The sequence below is a fragment of the Plectropomus leopardus genome, chromosome 11 (genome assembly GCF_026936395.1).
Source record: "Plectropomus leopardus strain MGB_pleo_1.0 chromosome 11, ASM2693639v1, whole genome shotgun sequence".
Classification (NCBI taxonomy): Eukaryota; Metazoa; Chordata; class Actinopteri; order Perciformes; family Serranidae; genus Plectropomus; species Plectropomus leopardus.
In genome coordinates this window covers 33,518,827-33,542,749 of record NC_142186.1, presented here as the reverse complement: position 1 = coordinate 33,542,749, position 23,923 = coordinate 33,518,827, and the positions used below count along the sequence as shown (strand labels likewise).

Genomic DNA, 23,923 nt, shown 5'->3' with positions numbered 1-23,923 from the left:
AGACAATGTTACAAATAATTCTGGGTTTATGTACAAACAGATTTAAACTAACTAAACTTAAAGAATTAGATTCAAAGTGAAAGTGAAGGTTGAATGAAGACAATTTCTTCTTCATACGTGTGTGAACGCCGCCACCTGCAGGACATCAGAGGAAAGGCAGTCGAAAATGACAGGAAGTAAAACACAGCAGACGAGTTGAACTGCAGCAATATTTTTATTCAAAAAAAGCATATATTCAGGAATTAAAGATGCATATACTTACATGTGTAAATAATGTTCAAATACACAAAGTGGGAAAACAATGTGCTTCAGTAGCTGCAATGTCTCTGTGCGCGTCATGTGCACACATGAAAATGTCTTTGGGGTTGTGGATTTTCATGGTTTGTTAGGACTCACGTCTCCACGTCGTTTCAGGGAGATTTATGATTTTTTTCTTTTTGAGTCACATCCATCATTGAAAAGTTTAAAAAGCATGAAGTTATCACTGCTAAAAATGGAAGACAGCTCCTCCTCCTCCTCCTCCTTCGTCACTTTCGTCACGTCTCAACGAATTCACGAAAACAACTTTCACTGTTGGAGCATTTGAACTCCATCAAAACAACGTGAGATTGACTTTCTACATGTTCCTTTAGTCTCTTACTCTCCTGCAGAACTCTGCGTCTGCGCTCAAACTTCAGAGGAGCTTGTTTTAAAATTCGGTCCGTTTGCTGGCAGCGTGTCGGAGGTTTGTACCCGACTGACTGGGGTTGTGATTAGTACATATGGGGGCATCTGAAGATGGTTTTGGGGTATTTAGGGCAGTAAAGATGAAGGTGGGACTGTGATACTTCTGTAGAGCGGTACCTGCTGGCAGGAGGGGAGGAGGATATGAGAGGGGGAGCGTCGGCCTAGTTGGCCGGGTGGGGCCGCCCCTCCGGGATGAGCGAGGTGAAGAAGGTGCTGATGAAGGACCACGCGGTGGTAAGGAAGCTCGGCTCGGGCAGAGCAGCAGCAGCAGCCTGGTCGTCAGGGCCTCCACCTCCCTCCTCCCCGCTGTCGTCGTCCTCCATCCCCTCGTCCATCAAACGTTCCTGTCACACAGATGACGGGAGACAGTTTTGGTCACAAAGACAGAACAAATAGAAGATGTAATGATACATTATGACAATCTGATCATAACTACTGATGCTAATTCAGATTTGACCAACAACTATCTATTCTCCACCTCACCATTTCCTGCATGTCCTGGTGTCTCTCTGCTTCCTCCTGAGGAGCTCTGGCCCGTTCTCCTCCTCTGAGGTTCTGCTGCTCCGGCCTGAAGGGGAACCAACCTGCCTGATGCCTGGAAAAAAAACAAAAACATAAGCGTACTTTTAAATTTGGGTATGAAGCTTTTATCTTTAAAATCCACATATGCAGAGACATGTTTCAAAGGTGAAACTCTGCCTACAGAAAAAAAAACAAAAAAACATAAAAGCTGACTTTGGTCATCAACCAATACAAATTAACCCTTTGAAACCTGGATGGACATCAATTTCCCTTGGCAATTAGCAAATTATATGAAATAAAGGTAAGAAAGTGACAACCTGAACATGTATTTAAAAAATATGAGAGAAATAAAGAAAAAAAGTGTAATAGAAAATAAAAATATATAGAAAGGTTAAGTGTCCAGAACCTATATTCAGATTATAAGAATTATTTGTTCAAAAAAATGTTGCAGACAATAGAATATTTTTAATTTTTATTACTTTATTCAGGTACTTTCCTTGTTTGTTTTTGCTTTCTTTTTTTTTTGCTTATTTTTAGGTAATTTTAAGTTTTTACTAATTTGCTAATTTTGGGGGTCTTCCTCCCATGTTTTTGGATGAAATCAGGTGAATTTGCTCAGGTTTCAAAGGATTAAAGCAGTCAGAGCTGTTAGAAATATGTAAAAATAAAGCAGAGCTAACTCACAGGTAGACAAGCAGCATGGCGCCGACCACCATGACGAAGCGGCTAAACGAGGAGTAGAAATAAACGATGCTGAGCAGGACGCCGGCGCGAGACACCGTGTACAACCAGTCCAGCCAATCGCGGTTCAGCTCATCGTCGTTCAACACGGCCCCGCCCTGCGCGTTCATCTGGATGTTGGGGTTTGCCGGCTGGTTCTCAGGTAGAGGGTTAGGGGCCGGGTTGGGCCCCAGCGGGGGCTGCACGGCCTCATTGGGCTGGGCGGGTTGAAGAGGCGAGGAGGAGGGGGAGGAAGGAGGGGGGGCGGTGGGAGGCTGAGAGGCGGCTACAGCTGCTTGACTGATGAGAGGAGGTGAAAAGAATCAGATATTTAGAGGAAAATACAACAGAAAACCCGCTCTGGTAATCTAAGTCCTCATTATTATTAATAATAATCATGATAAAGAAGCAGCTGTGACCATTTATTGACTTTTTCTTAACTTACTATTGCATGTAGTAATGTCGAGCGTACATCTGCTGCCACCACAGCATCTGCATGGGCATGTACATGGGGTGAGCAGGCATGTTGGCAGGAAGGCCGCCTTGTAAAGGGACCTGAGCTCCATCTGGCCTGTGGACAAATGTCATATTTATTATGTCATATATTCAGCAACAGACTGATTTGTCCACCACAGAGCGTCATTTAACTGCTTTTGGACGTTTTTCTATCAGAGACTTTCTTACCACTGAGGGACACCAGCGGGGCTCTGGGGGTCGTACGGGGGGAAGCCGCCTCGATATCTCAGGCCATCATAACTTCCTGGGACAGAGGAGGAGGAAGCTGGCTGACTGTCCTGACTGGGCGTGGTGGCGGCGGAGGTGGAGCTGGCACCGTCTGAACTCTGAGGAGCGAGAAGAAAATCGACGATCAGAAAACCTGAGCTGAGCGTAGAGCTGTTTTCTGATATAATACAAAGAAAACAAACTATATCATATTCATCAATATCATAACGTTCAATTTATCACAATGTCTAATTATCCATGTGCAACTGGTGTAAATACTTTTTTCACCATTAAGTTTTGCGTCTTGTTTGTACCGTTAATAATATTACTTTTGCTTTATTTATCTTGCACATACTTTACTTTGATATCCCTTTGCAGCTGTAATTATGCAAATTTCCTCCTTGTAGGACTTATTAATGATTATTTTATCGTATCTGGGTCAGTGCATCCCTGCAGCTAATGTCTGCACAGTTGTTTAAACGGTTGTTTGTAGTGAATAAACACTCAAAGAGGCTTGGTGAATAAATTCAAGTAAAAGTTCACTTCCGGTTTAATCCGAACAAACCTCAACATCTTGACTCCACAGTGTGTGTTTATTTATGTTTTTATATTCGGGATTTAGCTGAGTACAAAATATAAAGCTCTAAATCAAAAAGTGGACGTCATCACGGTTCAGCAGGTCCTATAAATGTTTGACTAAGAATAAACTAACCTCCAACAAGCCTTAAATGCCAAACTACAAAGCTGTGACACACACATTGTTTAAGTCCTAAAGGAGGGGTGAAGAGTGTGTGTGTGTGTGTGTGTGTGTGTACTCACGCTGGAGTCTGAAGCAGAGGAGTTGGCCATGGAGGGGCTTCGAGTCATGGGCGAGGCTGGGGGGCTGTGAGAGGTACACACTAGATGCATCATGTGATATTCATCCTGCTGCAGGTCGCCGAGGTCGGATCACAAGCCAAAGACACGGGAGGAAGAGAGGGAGGAAGAGGAGGAGGAGGAGGAGGTGAAGGCAGCAACAGATCAGAGACAAAACGAGAGAAAGAGAGAGAGAGAGGGAGGAAGGATTAGTGTGGAAATGACCAGAATTCAGAAACAATGCTCACTCTGTTTTGTTAAAATGCATCAGATCTGCTATTGTTTCCTCAGCAGGCTGTTTCAGTTCACCCACAGTTCACACACACACACACACACACACACACACACACACACACACGAACAAGCTGTGTGTGAGCAAAAATCCCCAAAGATTTGCTGATCCCAGCTTCACAAACAGGGTTTGATGCGTTTTTTTCTGTCAAACATTAAATCAAGGTGATTTTGGGGTTTTTTTTGATGACAAGACATTTAAAGACGTCAACTTGGACTAGAAAAATTTTAACAAGCATTTTTCACAACTTCATTTATTTTATAGACGAAACAATTACAAGTAAAATAATTACATATATATTTTTAAGGCTCATTCTTCACCAAACTGCATTTTATCCATGCAGAACTTGCTCATGCATTCAACACACACACACACACACACACACACACACACACACACACATACACACACACACAAAAAATACACAGCGCCATCTTACCTTTCTAAGCACATCTCTGAGCTGTAGGTGGTCTTGAAGAAGCCGTCCTGAGTACACCAGCCGCTGGTCCTTGGACAGCTACAACAAAGAAATGATCAGACAGTAAAGACGCTGTGAGGCAGCAAAAATGTGTTTGGATTTATTAAAACAGCAACAGACGAGTGCATTTAGGCCGCTGACTGTGACTATCTCCCCCACCAAACAAGCTTTTCTTTACAGTGTAAACAGTTCAGGGTGTCTCTGACTCAATGAGTGTTTCCAAGGTCAAGAATGAACCTCCGCTTTTAAGAGAACGCAGATATGTCCTTAACTTTTTGAAACATGGATCTGCATCATTTTCTTGTGCTGCATTCAGACACATTTTAAAAGCACTTAAACTTTTAAACTCGGAGAAAATTGGTTGAATTTCTTGCAAAAACACCAGGAAATTTTTGAAAAGGCAACTTGGCAAGAATTGTTCTGTAAATTGCAAGACATAGCAGATTTAGATTTATTTTTAAACTAGACAAAAATATCCAGAAAACTACATTTATAATTATCAGAAATATTCATTAAAAGTTATGTTGCAGAATTATTATTTTTTAAGCACTTCTTTTCACATAATTGTCTGCTATTATTTAATTTTTTTTAACTTTCACCCTGTTTCTTTTCTTATGGCTAATTTTGCTTCCTTTTATTTAGGTCATTTCTTCTGACGCGGTTCACTGCCTTCCTCTCATGTTTTTAAAAGAATTCAATCCAGTTTGCTCAGCTTTCAAAGGATCAAAGTGCTCAGGTATAATGGAAATATGAACATCTACATTTCCATGACAGTCGGGACACGTGCTGACGAGGATAAGAACCGCTACAATGATGATGCAGAACAGAACATTACTTATATTGTGTATTTATCTCTAAGTTAAGACTCTACGACAAGATAAACTTTATGTATCTCAGAGGAAAATGCTGAAGAGTCAGAACGAAGGCTACAGAGAAAACTTTCCAACATGAGAGCGACTTACCGGCTTGCTGGGGTACACGTTGGAGATGTGACTCTTCAGCCTCTCCACAGTCCAGTTGAGGAAGCAGTTAATGGTCTGGTCTTCATACTTCTGGTTGGGGGCCTTGATGACCAGGGTTACAGGACTATCAACTGCCCAGGAGTCCATGGCTCATATTACTAGCAGGGAGGGGGAGGGCTCTGAAGAACCGCAGCTCAAGAGAGCTCAAGTGTCACAACTCAGGACTCACCTGAGGAGAGCGCCCCCTCAAATCCCCTCCATCCTGGGCTCCGACAAACACTCCAAACGCTGCCCCTGCTGTGGGTGGAGGGGTGTGGCTCCCCCTCTACAACATCTGCTTCATCTGTGGGCGACGCAGGAGCTTTCCAACGATATCAGTGGGAATTCTTCTGTGGTGAGACTTTTTGGATTTCTGGTGAAGAAAGAGAAAGAGCGTAGGTTTCTTTGAGGGTTTGAGGATTTATTTTTGTGCAAAGTGGACTCAGTCGCTCTTAGTTGTGTGCAGACAGTGATGTATGTTTATTAATCTGTTTTTATGTATCATTCTGCATATTTATGGTCGAGCTTACAGTTTAAACGGGAAGCAAATGTGAGTCTATTCTTGTTATATATTTAAAACAGCTCTACGGTGGATGTGATGGAGGTGCTGACTTAAGTCCAGTTGAAACCAGTAAATTAATCAAAAAGGGACCATGGCGCCGTGTATTTCCTGGAGGGCGTGAAAGATTCCCACCTGAAAGGTGAGCTAACTACTTTAGCTAGCATATAGCACATAAAGGTTTTCCACTTTAGCTATTGATATACTTTTGTATTGTGTTGTCAAAAACATTTAAGCACGAAAACAGAGAATAGATGGTGTTGTTGTTGTTGTTGTTGTTGTTTTGGGGTCACGAGTTTCCGGTCAGACTTCCTGACACCTGCCGAGTTGCGTCATTTGTACAGTAAACTGTCAAAACAACTAATTAACCGTCAATCAGCCAAACTCAAGATAAACCAGCAGATCCACAGCTAACACAGCCATTAACCAGCACAACCATAATGTTCACAAACCACTAAACAAACGCACGAAACTGTGTTTTTATGTCGCCGTTTGTGTTTTTTTACCCTTCACGGTAACGGGGTTAGCTCGTCGGCTAACGTTAGCTTCGCTGCTGCTCGCTAAAAATAAATAAATAAATAAATCGGTTGGATCCGTGAAACCGATGACCGCGGTGACAGCACGTTTAACGGCGTAAACTCAGCGATGTGAAGTCGGGTTGTAGCGATCACAGATGTTTCCTCTCGTACCTGTTTGCTCCGGCTGTGTTACCGTCGTCTCCTCTGCTCGGCTCCCTGTCTTGTTGTTGTAATGTCGGGTGTGAGACCGGAAACACGTCATCATCCTCAAAACAGCTGATCAGAGGAAAAATACGATTAAAAAAAAAAGGAAGTAAGAGAGACAATAATTAACTCTGTTGTAATGTTACTGCAGTGGTGGAGGAAGTATTCACTTTACTCAAGTAGAACCACTAAAAGCACTCTGAAAATACTCTGTTAAAGTAAAAGTTATGCGTAGAAAATGTTACTCAAGTAAAAGTAAGTATAATCAGGAAAAAAGTGCTTAAAAAGTTAAACGCAAAAAGAGAGAGAGAGAAGAGAGAAAAACTGAAAAATATTCTTTAAAAATAGAAAAAACACATCAAACCCTAAAATAATTAAAAGTAAAATAGAAAAAAACCCACATCAAAAACTCAAATTTATGTAAAAATATAAGTTTTTTATTTATGTAAATGACTTCATAATCTGTAAAAACATAAAAACACCCCCAAAACTGAAAACTATTTAAAAAATGCAAATAATAAACACCCCAAAACTCAGAATTATAAAAAATACAGACACACAAAATTATTTAGAATATAAAGAATAACTCCCAATACCTCAAAATTATTAAAAAAAAGAAAAGAAAAGAAAATGGCCCATCAAAATAGTTGCCAGTTAAGCTCTTTTTGTCAACTTCTCATTCTGCTCAAGAACAAAAAACGTCCAAAAACTCTAAATAAAAAAAGAAACGAACATCCCCCTATCAAATACATTATTATCATATAGCCTATTTATTATCACTACTTAAGTCAAGAAACAATATCACAGCAATTTTAAACATTTTGCATTATTTGAGTTTTGACGTAACATATACATGTGTTACTATCTTTTTTCAACTGCAAATTATTTCCCCAAAGAAACCTTTATCAACATCTGTTTTATTGAATGACATAAAATATCTGTTAATCTTACTTTAATCTTTTTTTTTTTTGCAACAAAATGTAGGTATTTGGCTGAAAAAGCAATCAATTTTATTATTTTAGGCTACCAAAAATTTAATTTGCAATTATTACTCCTTTATGTAATAAAAGTTGATAATTGGCACTCATGTGCTGATACAATATTGCCTTGTCAAAATATCTCCCCATTAAAATATAAGCTGCATTATTTAGCACCAGCTACTGTGTCCAACAATGTAGTAATTATTTGACACTTAGTTAAGTTCTTAAGTTGTAGGAATGTGGGGTTTTTTTATGATTTCTAAGCAGATCGATGGACATCATTCTTAATGGAAATATCGATATCAGGTCCCACCGTTGACTTTGTTAATAAACGAGTCAAATCAGCAGACTGAACCAAAATAACTCAGTTCCAGTAGTTTCAGTATCACCTTATCAAAAATGATCAGAGCCACAATCAGAGGGAATAATTGTTGCTGTTGTACTCCTCCTGTCCAGCAGGCAGCAGTGATGTTTATTCAGTTTACTTTATTTCATGTCTGCAGCTTTAAGCACCAAACAGAGGCTACTTCTGCAGAGAATACTTCCTGTATTCTGACATGAAGCTGAGGGTAAAATAAAGCATGTGAATCCTGTTTCTGCCGTGTTTTTGGCATATTTTAAACAGTTTTACTCACTTTGTATATAATCTTGGCCTGCTTTTGCTGTCTGGATACGCAAGCTTGATCATTTGTGAATAAGGTAAATGACACACTACAAAATAAAAGACCAAAACAAGCGATAACAAGATGATCTATATGCCAGATGTGTGCAGGCCTAAAGAAGATTTAACACTGTTGCTGCTGCCAGTAGTGAGAGAAGTATTCCCATCTTTTACTGAAGCAAAAGTACTAACTAGACTGTAAAAATATTCCACAGTCCTGAATTCAAAACCAAGTATTATCTGCAAAATGTGGGCTGTGTGAGGAGCAAAAGTACTCACTGCAGTACTGTGTTCCCTGTCAGTGTTTTACTACTATATTTAATGTTTTTATTAATATTACAGCTGTATTATTGTGTATGTTGCATTTCCCTGCTCTTTAAAGTTGTGCTCATTTGAACTCCTTTATATACTGTTGGGTAGTTTAATCAGCAGTGTATCATAGTCTGTAAGACCTTCATAAGATCATGTCCAAAAGCCCAACTTTTCATGATTTCCACAAGGGAAAAAAAGCCTGTTTTCAGCTTTGTGTTTATGAGGGTATTTAGCAGTGATGCAAGATAATGATTATTTCAACCGATACTGATCATTTCCAGCTTCTCGTGGCCCAAAAGATACCGATAACCGATCATTTCTTTTTGTTTGTTCTTCATTACCTGAGGGTATGAGTCAGATGTGGTGAGTACAGATGAATTTAATTTGTGCATTTTCATCATACAAACGACATTTGAGACAAAAAGCTTATTGGCGAACAATATTCCAAAAATTTAAAAAATAATCCCGAAACCAAACATTACCCGAAACAAAACATAAAAAAACAAATAACATTTCCCAAAGCAAACATTTTCCAAAACTAAACATTTCCTAAAACACTACAACATTTCTTAAAAGGATTTGGCATTTCTTAAATGTTGTCGTGTTTTGGGAAATGTGTATGAAAAGTCTTAGTGTTTTGCCCCTCATATGTGCATCGTAGTGCGATGTAGTAAAGTCAAAGTACCTTCAATTTGCACTTGAGTAAATGTACATAGTTGCATTCCACCACTGGCTGATAAAAGATGTTTAAACATCGTTTTTCCTCTTTCAGCTGGTTCAGCTCTGACTGGAGATGAAACCGGAGCACCAGGATCTCATCCTGCAGGCGTGCGGTGCTTCGTCCCTGCGTGTCGGTGCAAACATCCAGACGCTGTGGAGCGGTTACGGGGAGATCGTCCGGCTGCACCTGGAGGGCTGCGACCGGCCGTCTGTGGTCGTCAAACACGTCAAGTTTCCAGCGGAGGCCGAGCACCCTGGAGGCTGGAACACGGACCGCTCGCACGCACGTAAAGTGAGATCCTACCAGGTGGAGACACACTGGTACCAGAACTACTCCACCAATCAGAGCTGTCGGATCCCCGCCTGCCTGGCTGCTTGTTCCCATGGAGACGAGATGCTGATCGTGCTGGAGGATCTGGACGTGGCTGGTTATGATCTGAGAAGGTGTGATCACACATAATGTACGAAATAATGGGTTGTCTGTAGCTTTGCAAAGTTTAGTGCATCAAAGGAATGGAGAAATTCAAAAATGAAAATGATGCACTTACATTCTTCATTTGCTTGAAAAAATTTATGTTTTTTTTTTTTTTTGTATTTCTGGTAAAGATTTATGATTGCAAAAATCTCCCTGTGCATTACGTCCCACCTACAAGATTTTTGACAAGTCAGAAAGAAAACAAAATTTTCATCTCAGATTTTTTGATATTTTGACCATTTCATAACTTTATTCTTTTACTTATGTGTGCAATCATATTTGTAAATGTTATCTGCAACAAAATGGTCTTAAGACATGAACGGATCATAATGGAGTGTCCCTGAGCACAGCAGCAGGGGCTGGCTCAATTTGCGGCAGCGGCACCTAACTGTGGCACCTCGTGTGGCACCCCCAGATGTCGCAGCTAGGTGCTGCTAGCAGTCGCAGCAGATGCCACTGGTTGCCGAGATGTGCCGGGAGGTGCCAGTGCTTGTGCCACTGCTTGCCAGGTGGTGCCGCGAGGTGCCAGTGCGTGTGCCGCGGTTTGGCGGAGGTGCCGCAAGGTGCCAGTGCGTGTGCCGCGGTTTGGCGGAGGTGCCGGGAGGTGCCAGTGCGTGTGCCGCGGTTTGGCGGAGGTGCCGGGAGGTGCCAGTGCGTGTGCCGCGGTTTGGCGGAGGTGCCGCAAGTTGCCAGTGCTTGTGCCGCGGTTTGGCGGAGGTGCCGGGAGGTGACAGTGCTTGTGCCACTGCTTGCCAGGAGGTGCCGCGAGGTGCCAGTGCTTGTGCCGCAGTTTGGCGGAGGTGCCGGGAGGTGCAGTGGCACAAGCACTGGCACCTCCCGGCACCTCCTGGCACCTCCCGGCACGTCTCGGCAACCAGTGGCATCTGCTGCGACTGCTGCGACTGCTAGCGGCACCTAGCTGCAGCATCTGGGGGTGCCACACGAGGTGCCACAGTTAGGTGCCGCTGCCGCAAATTGAGCTTGCTGTCTCTCGAGCACAGACGTGTAAAAGACTCGCCATCGTTCTTGGGGTGGTGATTTTGAGTCTCTTTATGTTTGTTTTGTGTTTCTTTGTCGTCTTTTTGTCTCTTTGTAACCTTTTTAGTCTTTCTATGGTGGTTTTATGTCTTTTTGTGGTCTATTAAGTCTTTATATCGTCACTTTGTGTCTCTTTGTTGTTGTTGTTTTGTGTCTCTTTTTGGTCTTTTTGTCTCTTTATAATCTTTTGGATCTCTTTGTGGTCATTTTGTGTCTCTGTCATCACTTTGCATGTTTTTTTTGCATCTTTTTGTGTTTTTTTAGGCATGAAGACAAGTGATACATGATGAGAGAATAAAGCACTTTCATGCTGGATAAATAAAAATTATGGCTGTCAGCGTAAACACAGTAATCGCGATGCCACACGTTTTTATTTTTCAAATCACGTCAATCGCTGGCAGACATTTCCTGTCTTTTAGAGGTGGTACTGGGCTGAGTTTTAAAGCCACAGTTATGATACTGATATGATCGGGGGGTAAATAATGCTCCTAGGTTAAATTTTGCTGATGGGCCATTTCACAGGGGTCCATTGACCTCTGACCTCTTGGTATGCAGATGAAAATGGGTTCTGTGGGTACCCAGAGGTCTCACCTTTACAGACTTGCCCTCTTTATGTTCGTTCCATGCAGTTTTTTGCTTTTATTTGATTCATAATCAAAACAATCTGGTAAGAATTACTTTGTCAATATGGACTTCATAACTGTTTCTTTATGCAAAATAATGGAATAAAAAACACGATTGAAAAATGTATTATTTTAAAGCCCTAATAAAAATGTTGTTTCTCTGTAGGACCAGTGTGAAGGACAGAGAAATAAAGGCGTGCCTCAGCTGGCTCGCTCACTTTCACGCTCTCTTCCTGGGCGTGGCACCAGGCGGCCTGTGGCCTGTCGGCACCTACTGGCACCTGGAGACCCGACCGGACGAGCTGGAGGTCATGGACGACGTCGAGCTTAAAGCAGCAGCCGGCGACATCGACAGGACGCTCAACGAATGTCGCTTCAAGACCGTCGTCCATGGAGACGCCAAGCTAGCCAACTTCTGTTTCTCCCAGAGCGGATGGGATGTGGCGGCCGTAGACTTCCAGTATGTCGGCGGAGGCTGTGGGATGAAAGACGTTGTGTATTTTTTAGGAAGCTGCATGGAGGAGAGGGAGTGTGAAAAGAGAGTACCAGACCTGCTGGATTTTTACTTCACTGAATTAAAGGAAGCTGTGAGCAAAGACGTGGACTTTGCTGCTCTGGAGACAGAGTGGAGGGAGATGTTTGCGTTTGCGTGGACAGATTTTCATCGTTTCCTGCTGGGATGGAGTCCTGGACACTGGAAGATCAACCGTTACAGTAAAAAGCTGACCAAGGAGGTTCTCCGCAAACTGAAACTGTGACCAGACCCAAAAAATCTTAACTTCAGAAAACCAGAGAACTGAGTGTGTAGCTGGAAGGTGACCGACACAAACCTGAAAATGAATAAAAGACTGTGGAAATGGATCAGGATTTGCTCTCTTTTACTTCAGCTGTTTCATCGTAGATAACAATGTAATTAGATTATTATTCATTTTATTTTTATTTTAAAATATATATTTTATTTTATTTTTCCCAAACATTTTATTTGATTATCATCAAACTGTAAATGATAATGCTGAGAACAGAGAGGTTACTGGAGTTTTAACCAACCCAAATTAAGTTTAACTGAGCAAAATGGTTTAATTTTTTTTAAAAACATGATGAGAATGCAACAAGAAGCTTAACAAGACATGGCCCAAAAGTTAGCAAGAAAAACAATAAAACACAAACACAAAAAAGAAAAAGTGCTGAAACTTTTGCCAAGTGGGTCCATGTTATTGAAATAAATAAAATCAATTTTCTCAGGTTTTAAAGTGTCAGATAGCTGCTGGAAAGCATCTGAATGCAGCACAAGATAACTAATGTCGATCAAGGTTTCCTTTAGGGTCCCAAAAAATACAAATCAATTTATCAATACTTGTTTATGAGGTCATTAAGGGAACCATCATTTCAGTTTATAATGTCCAGTTTTTAGCTCCTTAATGTCCTCACAATGAAAATAACAATGGAATCTGTCATTTGGGCTATAATAACAAAAATCAGTGATTTCTTTTTGTTTGTTTGTTTGTTTTGGGTTTTTTTCTTTTGTTTTTAACAGAGCCCATAGTTTTTTAAATACAGTTCTCTAAAAAATGCTTCAGATGGCTGTTTATGGTAATGGTAAACCAGGAGAAAACAAAATCAAAGTTACATTTACTGTCATAATAGTTGCAATATTTTAGCATACCAACACACATCAGTTTGTGACCATGGAATTATTAATCTCGCCAGCTCTAGCATTATTTCAACAAATATTTACCATTACAGTACTTTGAAAATGTCTCAGAAATGGTAAAAAAATGTAACTGATATAATTTCTTTTGGTAGCAACAACAGTCAATATTCATCCTTTTTATTTCACAGAAATGCAAATTTATCATCTTAACATCACTACTTTTACCATAAAAGGCCGACTCAGATGTTGGGAGAAGCTGCTTTTAGACAGTATTCAGCATGTTTGCTGGGTTTCTGAGTTTATGCAGTTGGAGGAACTGATCCATCTTTAATTTGCCTTTCAAATGGATTTGAACAAAGTTTGCATTTCTTGACCCACAGTCTTTTTTTTACATACAAACAAACATTTGCAAGATTAGCAAAAACAGATTCTAATTCAATAGCAAGCCGTGACACCACACCCTGTGATCGCTCTGAAGCGATGAGGAAGACTCGAGTCTTTTAAACTGTGATGACTGAAGAATGAAGGTCAGACATTTTAAATAACTTTGAATAAGAGAGGAGTGTAGCGAGAAAGCAAAAAGGAGCACAAAAAATCCAAAGACAGAACTAAACTTTTTTTTGTTCTTTTCCTTCTAGTGAGTTCTTCATCAGTTTTCACCATTTGGAGCTCATCAACCAAACTAATCCACATTAGGTAAGTCTGTTTTCCAGCATATGATTCATTGTCAAGATTAAATTCTTGTCTGTGTTTTTTTGTGTTAATTTTATCAGCGTGAGGAAGTTTGTTAATAACCTTTTTGACAATATTTATTTTGTCCATCATCTGTCCTTGCAAAAATCTGAAACAGTTGTTTTGTATCGACACCAACAAGATTTAGGGACAAATCCTCTGGGTCGAGTAAGATGTAAGAAGAAAAGATTATTTTAGTGTCAGGGGAAAGTAAATTGGGGGAGAAAACTGCAGAAAGTGGAATTGATAGAAAGAATCTGTTTTCTCCCTATTTTCGAGTCGTCTGTTTAGGATCTTACTGGGAATATTTAAAGAATTACTGACGTTTTTTTTTAAGTATAACAATTAAAATCCATTTTTATCCCCCTCATCACTACAGATATGGACGGGATCATACATCTCGTACTTCTTCTTTACGGTCAGTGCTGTTCATCGACATCATATTTACTGGAAATCTTTTTAGAAAATTAATAGCTTGAGCTATTATTTGTTAGAATCATTGAACTCAACAGGCTTTTTGGGACAGGTGTCTATATGGGACGAGCTTTTGATTCCTTTAACACAAAACTGTTGTTCAGCACAAATGGGAAATACAATCGAAATATTTATTTAACCCTTTGAAACCAAGGCAAACTGGCTTTTTTTTCCTCCAAAAACTACATGAAAACTTGCCAAAAAACAAAAAGTAAATAAAATTTGGGAAACAACCTGAAAATAAATGTTTAAAAATATAATAATTTGTAAAATAAATTTTAATTAATAATTGTGAATATAGTTTACTGGACATTTTTCCTTCGCTTTTAAAAAAATAGTCCTCTACATCTACAAATTTATTTATATTTTTATTTTTTTCGCATGTTTCTTGTTTGATATGCCGATAATACCATGTTTTTTGGTGCCCATGGTATCAGTAAAATTAACTTAATAATTAAATTATGGAGAATCGTACCAAGCTAACATAATATCTAGCATGTCCATACTAATTAAATTTAAACATATATTTGTATGCGTGATCTAAGCAGCAAACTAACATTATCTCGAGCAGGCAGCAACTAACACAGGTTTATACATCCAAAGAACTTACAAAAATGAACTGAACGGTAACCGGGCCGAGCCTCTAATTGACACATGGCTTTATTTGTCTAAATGCGACGCCACACCCGACTTGTAAAAGGGACTGGACGTTTAATTGAAGTTTTACAGTATTTGTCAGACTAAGAGAATAATGTTTTCACTGTGTCCCTCGGCTGAAATTGTAGGTTTTCATTACAGCACATATTTATCAGTTGACAAGTGTCTCCATGGGGTCTCTCCCACAGGGCTTTGTCCTCTGTCCTCATGTGTGCCCCAGCGTCAATACATCTTAGTCAGAATGGCAAAAACCTGGTATGAGGCCCAGAGCTTCTGCAGAGAGAAATGTTTTGACCTGGCCACCATACACGACATGGGAGAGATGGAAACAGCTCTTACAGCTGTGGAGGACAAACACTATGATGCAGCTTGGATCGGACTTCAGAAGGTGCCATTTAAGAGGTGGCACTGGTCTCTGGCGGACAAACATTTCTACAAGGAAGGAGAACGAAACTATTTTATTTGGGGGTGGAAAACAGACGACAACTGTGTGTTTTACAAAAACGGGAAGCTGTATTCAGCTAGCTGCCCAACCCTGCGATATTCAATTTGCTTTGATGGTGAGTCATTCACTTTACTCTGACGTCACACACAAGCGCACGCACACACACACACACAACAATAAACACAACAAACAACAATAAAGTTATAAAGTTTTTTTTATATAGCACTTACAAAGTGTTTTACACTTAGAATCACAAAAATACGCAAAAAACTGTTTTATAAGCACAAACACAAACGAAAAATCAAAGAGCAAAACAAAGAAAAAAAAATAGCAAAAAAATCCAACACACAAAAAAAATTAAAACAGTGGTTGAATTTAAAAAACGAGCAGTGCAAGACTTAAGTGCAATTTCATTTTGTGACAATATGTTTATTAGCTAATCCAAGCACATGTTTTAATATTTTGTTTAGCTTTAAAAAATGTATGAAAATTAATAGTGGATAAATAATAATATAATTATAATCTTAAAAGTAACTCGTAAAGCTGTTAAACAATGTAGTGAAGTAAAAGGTAAGTTGGGTTAAATAGAAATACTTAAGTAAAGTTCCTCAAACTTGTACTTAACTACAGTGCATCACATAAATGCAGTTGATTTTGTTTCATCATTGTTAAAACGCTAAAATACTTAAGTAACCATAAAATATTAATTCAAGCCTAAAGTAAAAAGTATTTTAATGTTTGAAAATTTATCACAGGAAATTTGTTGAGACCATTTTAATGGATGCAGCTGATAAAATTACTGGTATGATAGAAAATATTCTATTCAATAATTATTGCTTGTTTACACCCCGTGCTCTTTCATAGGTTTTTTTAATTCCATCAGGTGGAGCATATTGTTTGAAAGGAGGGAGGATTTTAGTTGAAGCTCGATGTTGTTAGTTGTGATTGTGCAGCAATGGCAAAGCTCTACTTAGCTCTCAGGTGAGGCAGGAGGGCCCCTTATCAGTACTTTGCTTAGGGCCCCAGGAGGGTCAGGGCCAGCTCTTTGTCCAGGATCAATAAAACAATAAAACTTTCTTCTTTTAGGCAAAGAACAAGGTAGAGATCAGTACTTTCTCACCACAGTAAGAATGAGTTGGACCGTTGCTCGAGACTATTGCAGACAATTCTACACAGACCTGACCAGCGTGAGGAACGATGCCGAGTATCAGATCCTCCAGCAAGTAGCCGGTAACCAGCCGGTGTGGGTTGGTCTCTACAGAGACCACTGGGAGTGGTCGGACCGAAATTACTCCTCACTGAGATACTGGAAGGCTTCTCTGAGCGTTTACACTAAGTCTGTCGTAAGCTGTGGCGTTCTGTTGAGGAGTGAATTCGGTCGATGGGGGGAGCGGCGGTGTACAGAAAAACACCCGTTCATCTGTAACTGCGGTGAGTAACGTTTCTTATTTAGTTCGTTTCTGTTGTTTTGGCCGACAACTTTTTTATACTGTGGAATCGGCGTCTGTTAGTTTTTGGGCTGTACTGAATGTCTTTTTTTTTCATGTCTTCACACCGATGACAACTGTGGTCAGAGGCATTGTGTTTTCGAGCTGTCCGTCCATCCCACTTTCAAAAATGCCTTAAAGGAATTTCCTCAAATTTGGCAAAAACGTCCACTAAGACTCAAAGATGAACCGATTATGATGATCATAGGTTAAGGTCACTGTGAGCTTGTCTGTCCCGTTATTGTGAACGTGATATCTCAAGAACAGCTCTCAAGAATTTTTTTCTAATTTGGCACAAACGTCCACCTGGACTCAAAAATGTACTGAATAGATTTTGGTGGTTAAACAGTCAAAGGTCAAGGTCACTGGGACCTCGTTTGTCTCATTCTTGTGCACACAATATACAGTATCAAGAATCTTGAGGGAATTTCTTCAAATTTGGCACAAATGTTCACTTGCTAAACTGTAAGTGCAACTTTACTGGTTCGCTGAGGCAAACAACCATGAGACGGTAATTTAAGTCTAGTCTAGTTCCATTAAAGTTTTCAAATGAAGCTTTGTATGTCTGTGACAAAACCGGAATGTTTTAGGCCAAAACATGTTTTGGTTTTTTTTTTGCAATGTAACCGAAGTTACAGTTTAACCTCTGAGTGAAAAGTCTATCTCTTCCGCTCATATATATGGAATATGTAACATGGTGGAGAAATATGCAAATTTTCTGCCCAAAACCTAACAACACCTAAACCACAGTGTTGTTGAGAAACATATCCTCTACAAAATAATGAGAAATGTAACATACTTGTGGTTTGCAGAAATGTGCAATGCAAAAAAATTTCCTCTAGCGATTTGGTTGTGCAGAAATACGAGAGTATAAAAGAATGAATGCAAAAAAAGTAAGCAGTGCAGCATTTTAATGTTGATTTGTAATGTAAATGTCAGCATAATGAATGAAGCGTCAAAGCTGCAAACTGTTCAGTCCATCCCTGGTTAGTTTCATTATGAAAATGATGGTGAATGGACATGAAATCATAATAACCGAATTGTGTGTGTGTGTGTGTGTGTGTGTGTGTGTGTGCGTGTGTGTGTGTGTGTGTGTGTGTGTGTGTGTGTGTGTGTGTGTGTGTGTGTGTGTGTGTGTGTGTGTGTGTGTGCGTGCGTGCGTGCGTGTGTTTCTCCCCATCAAGGGCCCAATGTGAGGTTCTTTAAAGTGAAGATCAGCCTAAAGGACTCAGTGTTGGATGTCAATGAACCTGCAATACAAGACCACATCTTGGAGCTGGTGAGTCTTACAGATCTTTATATTTAGATGCAGTTTGTTCAAATATATAAAACCGTAATTTACCAGGCACAATTAAGTATAAGAGTTCTGTTTTCCAGATGAGGCTGGAGCTGAGTAAAAATATCAGTGATGACCTTCAACTACAATGGAGAAAACAGTCTGATGGAAGAGTTTTTATCAAAGAGACTGGCTGAAATTCCCCAAAAGAGAAGAACAAAAACAGCAACTGACTTTCAAGGGTTAAGTGTATGTAAAGATGCAGAAAAAAACTCCTATCTCCTACCTCCTATTAAATATGCAAAAATAATTTACATTTATTATTTATGCATGTGTAAAATGATGAGAATGGAGCTAAAACAAGTGTAGACTTTAACCTTCCAAAAATGTTTTCATTACTCATTTTATGCGCTTTTCCTTCTTCATTTTTTGATAATTTTGGCTGTGCTCATGCATATGACATACATTTTGGCAAGATTGTGCCCTTTTGTTTAATCCTACAATAACTCTAAGATACACTGTGTAAACAAACTCCTTCCTCTTGCTCTTCCTGTGGTTTCTTTTATATTTTTTCATGTTTATGAGTCGTATCAAATAAAATAATTAATGCCATCAAAAATAAATATTATGCCATATAGCCTCCATGAGTGGACTGATTGTTTATTAATTTTAAGTTACACAACATCCCTGCAGACTTCCCGTAGATGTATTGAGGTCTGACATTTGAATTCAGCCAAATTGATAAACAAATGCTTATGTTCTGTGGAAAAGATTTGAATAAATTCGTTGTGACGCAAAAAGGGCTGAGAAAGATAGAGCAAACGTACCCGAAACAGATAAGGATTCGCCAAACATGAGGTAAGTCTGCACTATATTCCTCTCATATTAACATGTGGTATATCGAAATATCAGGGGTTAACATAACGCGTTAAGCATAATATAATGCAAGTGACATTCATAGTAAATGACCTGCATTTCATAAAACTTATAGGAACTTCATAAATTCATTAGGATGAGTTTAAGAGAACCGGTGTCATGCACAACAGTTTGATTTTTGATGCATGTATTTCTAATATAAAGGATGACTTACAAATATTTAAATATGCAAGGTCCCTTTTAACATCGTCTTCAGTGACTCAGACAGCCGAGGTTTAAGAAACTTTTAACAGCATGCATCAGGAAACACAATTTAAGAATATTTGTAGGAAAGCTTGTCGAAAACAGTCTTTTGATCACTATTTGTAAATGTTGCCGAGATAGAAATAGACGACTGATATGCTGTGATGTGTTTTCTGCAGAATGAAGAATGAAACTGTTTTTCTTTTCTCCGACAGTTTTTCTGATCTTCATTAAGGCGATGGAAAGCATTGTACATCTACTTCTGCTTCTCTCAGGTCAGTGTTTTTTTTAGGTTTGGAAAATGAATTTCCAAGACTGAAAACTCATGATAGAATCTGTTCACATCAGTTTCAACGCAACTTCTTATTAACTGCTTTCCTTTCATTGTATATCAGAGGGTCTTGATCCTTTTTTCAGCCAAGGAAGGACCCTTACAAAATAAAGAATATACCAGGGACCACTCATGTATGTCCCTTTGACCATGTATCAGGACTGGATACGGGGAGGTGAAAGCCTGAAAGTAGCAGAGGACATTTATTTTGAGAAATTAAAGACCTTCCCACCACAAATTGGTGCATAAAAAAATTGCCAGAATGCAGGAAACTAAGTGTTTGATGCTCAGATTTTTTTTATATCGGCTAACTCACCCATTTACGCTTAAAAAAGGCTTAAAGTAATATTTATTCAAGAGCGGGCTGCTGTGAATGACAGTGCCCTCAGCTTCTCCAATCCAAACCTCAGTAAGTGCAATATGGTCACTTCTGGCGCCAAAAAAAAAAAAACAAGATGATGACAAAACCAAGCCCCCAACCCCTTTTCTATTGACTCGCATTGGAAAAGTAATGTCTGTAAATCAATGGAGATTTTTTGTGAACGTTAAAACCCCCACAAAACGATTCATTTCACTATTAAGATTTAACATGGCCCTAATCCTCCATTGTAGTTTAGCATTTTATCACTTACAGTTTTTCATAATTGCCAAATATTCATTAATTCATTCCCATTTCCCCCAACAGGACTGTTTCCTCCGTCCTCATGTGTTCGTCAATACGTCTTAGTCAATACTCCAAAAAGCTGGTATGAAGCCCAGAGCTTCTGCAGAGAGAGCTATGTCGACCTGGCCACCATAGATGACATGGGTGAGATGGGAGCAGCTCTGACGGCTATTGGGGAGGAATACAGTAAGGTGTGGATCGGACTACAGCAAGGGGAAACTCAGGAGTGACACTGGTCCCTGGCAGACAAACATTTCTACAAGGAAGGAGAACGAAACTATTTGATTTGGGGCGAAACACCAACTGACAACTGTGGATATTTCCTAGAGGGGAAACTGTATACAAGTTTCTGTTACAACAAGAGATACTCAGTTTGCTTTGACGGTGAGTCATTCATTTTCACACTTCAGCTTAGCAACAAAAACACTGTGATTAATGTATTTACTTTTTATTTTTAGAAAAGAAAGATGGTCGTGAACAGTATCTTCTTACTGCAAATAAGATGGCTTGGATTAGTGCTCGAGACTACTGCAGGACTAATCACACAGACCTGGCCAGTATGAGGAACGAGATGGAAAACCAGTTCATCCGGGAGGTAGCAGGTGACCTCAGGGTGTGGCTCGGTGTCTACAGAGACCCAATGGTGTGGTCTGACCGCACTTACTCTTCGTTTAGATACTGGAAAGCGGGCAAACAACCTACTATTAGCACTACAGGAGGAGACTGTGTTGTTGTGGTAAAACATGAGTCTGATCGATGGACAGAGCAGCCATGTAATGAAGCACATCCGTTCCTCTGTTACGGTGAGTAACTTTTTACCTTGACACCTTTTCTGCTTTGTTTTACTAAAATCTTCAATCAAGCTTAAGCACAGTGGTTCCCAGCTGTTGGAAGAAATATTCAGATCCTTTACTTAAGTAAAAGTACTAATACCGCCTTGGTAAAACACTCTGTTGCAAATCATTTGTAATTTTGCAATTTATTTATCTAACAAAATACAAGGTACGTTAATCCACATTTAGATAAATTTAAATGTAAATAAGTTAGCTGGGGAGCTAGTTTTCATCAATAGTCCCTTGTCTGATGTTAAAAGGCTAAGCTAGTATTATCAGGAAAAAGTATTAAAAGTAAAAATACCCAATGCAGAAAAGTCTTAAAATAGTAACATCCCAACTCTAAAGAAGAAAACAATTAACAGTTTTTAAAAAAAGATGAAAAAAACCTACCCCAAAATTCAAAATTACATTTTAAAAAAGAGACTGTCATCAAAATAGTTATAGTTGTGTGAGCTGTTTAATTTATAACAAATATCCTAATTTATAAACTCCTTATGTTTTTGTATGCAAAAATATTAATCTATAGAGTAACTCAAGCCATCAGATACATTAAGTGAGGTAAAAAGTACAATATCTCCCTCTGAGTAGTGGAGTAAAAGTATAAATTGGCATAAAAAGAAAGCACTCATGTAAGTACCTCAAATTCGTACAGTGCTTGAGTAAATGTACTTTATTACATTACATTACATTATCACATTCCACCGCTGGTCGCGGGTCCACTCTGAAAGGACAGCAAGTTTTGTAACAACACACTTTTTTAAATTTCTGGCACAGGACTTTTATTTTGAAGTGTCATTTCCTACTATTTTCTTGCCCTGTTATTAGTTTGATTTGTTTTATCAACCTAATGCGCCGTGGCAGTGATTTTATGTCACTCATCTTGAAGCAACAATATGCATTTTTTTGGTTGCAGTGCTGTTTATTCAATAAGTTTTACGTCAATTAATTTTATTTTTCGAAAATATTTTATTCCATCGTGTTCCAAGCCGAGTTGTTGTATTCATTTTGTGAAATAAAACTGAATATATGGTCATTTTTCTTTTGTGGACCTTGAACTAAACTTAGGACAAAATCTGGAGCTGTGTGGACCAATTGGAAACCACTGATTTAGTGAACAGTCAGCTGAGAGCAACAGCTGAGTTTATCCTTGTTGAGCTGTCATGATGAATTTATTGAAATGTGTGTTTGTTTGTGTATTTGTGTGTGTTATTTTTTTTAATATCAGGTCCCGTTATGAGCTTAATTAAGATAAGACTCAGCTCAGAAGACCTGGATCTAAATGACCCTACAGTGCCAGATGACCTACTGAAGCAAGTAAGTGAAATGTCACAAGTAATTTGTAATTTTGTAATTTATTTATTTAATAAGGGACAATGTACATTAATCCACATTAAAAAAAAAAAAATAAAAAATGTAAATGCAACCGAGTTAGCTGGGGAGCTAGTTTTCATTGGTTGTCCCTCGCCTGATGTCAAAAGGCATCCTAAAATAATAATTAAAAAAATAATGAAAATAGAAAGTAAAAATCTTGCATGAGAAATGTTACTTAAAAGTATAATATAATCAGAAAAATAAAAGTAAAAGTATTAAAAGTAATAGTACCCAATGCAGACAAATCTTTGTCATTGTCAATGTTCTCATTTAAAAAAAAGCAACAAAACCTGTTATTGCACTTTTAATCTTTGCTTTTGATTTGTTAATTTTCTCTTCTGTTCCTCAGATCAAGCAGCTGCTGAGTAACACGAGTGTGAATGATGTTTCATGGAAAAAGCAACCTGATGGACGAGTTTTTAACAAGGAACCAAACAGAAGTGGCTAAACAGAAAGAGAAGAATCAGAGAAACACTTTTAACTCTAAGTTTTACTTGTAAAATGTGTTTTAAATCGTAATGACGTTCACAGTAACAAACGCACTCAGAACCAAGAGTACCAGCTTTACTGAGCGTTTATTTAGCTCTTCTTTGGGTTTTACAGCACATTTCACAATTCCCCCCCTTGCACTATTTTATGTCATATTCTCATTTAGCTTTTACTTGCCTGTTAATCTTTTTTCTTTTTTTCAAATACAATTTCAATTATTTAAATTATTATTATTATTATTATTATTATAGAAGTTTCTGTTTTACACTTATGCACAAAATAATCCCCTTTGAATGAGGTACATTGAAATATATATACATATATATATATATATACAGTATATATATATATTTCATCTAAAAACATAGTGGCATCATAACAAATACCTGGCATTTAAAGGTTCTGAAAATTAATGAATGAATTTATGATCTAGACTGATGCTGGTTTAAAAAATAAACTCAATGAATGTAGAAAATCATATTAATTTATAATATTTTCATAGCCTGATTTTGAAAAGAGCATGTTTCACAACCATACAAAAATAATAATGTAAAAAAATCAATGATTCTGAAGTATACTGAAAATAATTCATTTGTTTTGTGTGTTTTCTTTTTTCATCCAAACATTTCGAGGCATCATGACAAAAAAGAACATTTAAAGGGTTAGAACTCTGAAAAATAATGAATATTTATTTTTATATTTACGAACGTAATATTAATGTATAATATTTTTAAAGCTTGATATTATTTCATTTATATTATTTTATTTTTCATTTATTGATTTTAGTATTAAAGCGGGCCCAAAGGGTTAATGTACGTCACCTGTCAACCACGCTGAAGCGCTTCTGAATGAACTTTCTAGACTTCTATGGAACTGATTATTTCATCGAAAGAACAGGGGACATCTAATAAAATTGTACAAATTTTGTGTCTTGGCTCCGTATATATACGACATATCTTGATACATATTTCAATTACGTCTTAA

General features: G+C 38.5%; 3 protein-coding genes and 1 pseudogene across 4 annotated transcripts; 3 read left to right on the top strand and 1 right to left on the bottom strand.

Annotated features, from left to right (window-relative positions):
- Positions 1-195: 195 nt before the first annotated feature.
- Positions 196-6,668, bottom strand: herpud2 (HERPUD family member 2). The gene is made up of 9 exons (XM_042490924.2): positions 6,566-6,668; positions 5,279-5,690; positions 4,278-4,355; positions 3,511-3,618; positions 2,653-2,810; positions 2,414-2,539; positions 1,933-2,268; positions 1,210-1,321; positions 196-1,070 (listed from the first exon to the last, which is right to left on the bottom strand). Exons 2-9 carry the CDS (start codon positions 5,423-5,425, stop codon positions 888-890), a joined length of 1,248 nt encoding a protein of 415 aa, XP_042346858.1. The 5' UTR covers positions 5,426-5,690; positions 6,566-6,668; the 3' UTR covers positions 196-887.
- A 1,446-nt stretch (positions 6,669-8,114) lies between these two features.
- On the top strand, positions 8,115-12,268 carry pkdc (protein kinase-like domain containing). The gene is made up of 3 exons (XM_042490258.2): positions 8,115-8,277; positions 9,324-9,715; positions 11,574-12,268. Exons 2-3 carry the CDS (start codon positions 9,345-9,347, stop codon positions 12,163-12,165), a joined length of 963 nt encoding a protein of 320 aa, XP_042346192.1. The 5' UTR covers positions 8,115-8,277; positions 9,324-9,344; the 3' UTR covers positions 12,166-12,268.
- Positions 12,198-18,754, top strand: LOC148188327 (putative C-type lectin domain family 20 member A). Its single transcript, XM_088084675.1, has 7 exons — positions 12,198-12,316; positions 13,697-13,754; positions 14,170-14,208; positions 15,110-15,481; positions 16,453-16,797; positions 18,038-18,132; positions 18,231-18,754. Exons 3-7 carry the CDS (start codon positions 14,172-14,174, stop codon positions 18,324-18,326), a joined length of 945 nt encoding a protein of 314 aa, XP_087940801.1. The 5' UTR covers positions 12,198-12,316; positions 13,697-13,754; positions 14,170-14,171; the 3' UTR covers positions 18,327-18,754.
- A 671-nt stretch (positions 18,755-19,425) lies between these two features.
- On the top strand, positions 19,426-23,865 carry LOC121945680 (putative C-type lectin domain family 20 member A; annotated as a pseudogene). Its single transcript, XR_015777998.1, has 5 exons — positions 19,426-19,523; positions 20,265-20,627; positions 20,702-21,046; positions 22,305-22,393; positions 22,800-23,865. The product of XR_015777998.1 is annotated as a putative C-type lectin domain family 20 member A (transcript).
- The last annotated feature ends 58 nt before the right edge of the window (positions 23,866-23,923 follow it).

Coding starts and splice junctions, on each gene's coding strand:
- LOC148188327 (XM_088084675.1), top strand. CDS start 14,172: ATGGACGGGATCATACATCTCGTACTTCTTCTTTACG. Junction 14,209..15,109: donor TCTCGTACTTCTTCTTTACG/GTCAGTGCTGTT, acceptor TCTCTCCCACAG/GGCTTTGTCCTCTGTCCTCA. Junction 18,133..18,230: donor AAGACCACATCTTGGAGCTG/GTGAGTCTTACA, acceptor TCTGTTTTCCAG/ATGAGGCTGGAGCTGAGTAA.
- pkdc (XM_042490258.2), top strand. CDS start 9,345: ATGAAACCGGAGCACCAGGATCTCATCCTGCAGGCGTGCGGTGCTTCG. Junction 9,716..11,573: donor GCTGGTTATGATCTGAGAAG/GTGTGATCACAC, acceptor GTTTCTCTGTAG/GACCAGTGTGAAGGACAGAG.
- herpud2 (XM_042490924.2), bottom strand. CDS start 5,425: ATGGACTCCTGGGCAGTTGATAGTCCTGTAACCCTGGTCATCAAGGCC. Junction 2,811..3,510: donor CCTCTGCTTCAGACTCCAGC/GTGAGTACACAC, acceptor CTCGCTCCTCAG/AGTTCAGACGGTGCCAGCTC. Junction 1,322..1,932: donor GCCATGCTGCTTGTCTACCT/GTGAGTTAGCTC, acceptor TTTTTTTTCCAG/GCATCAGGCAGGTTGGTTCC.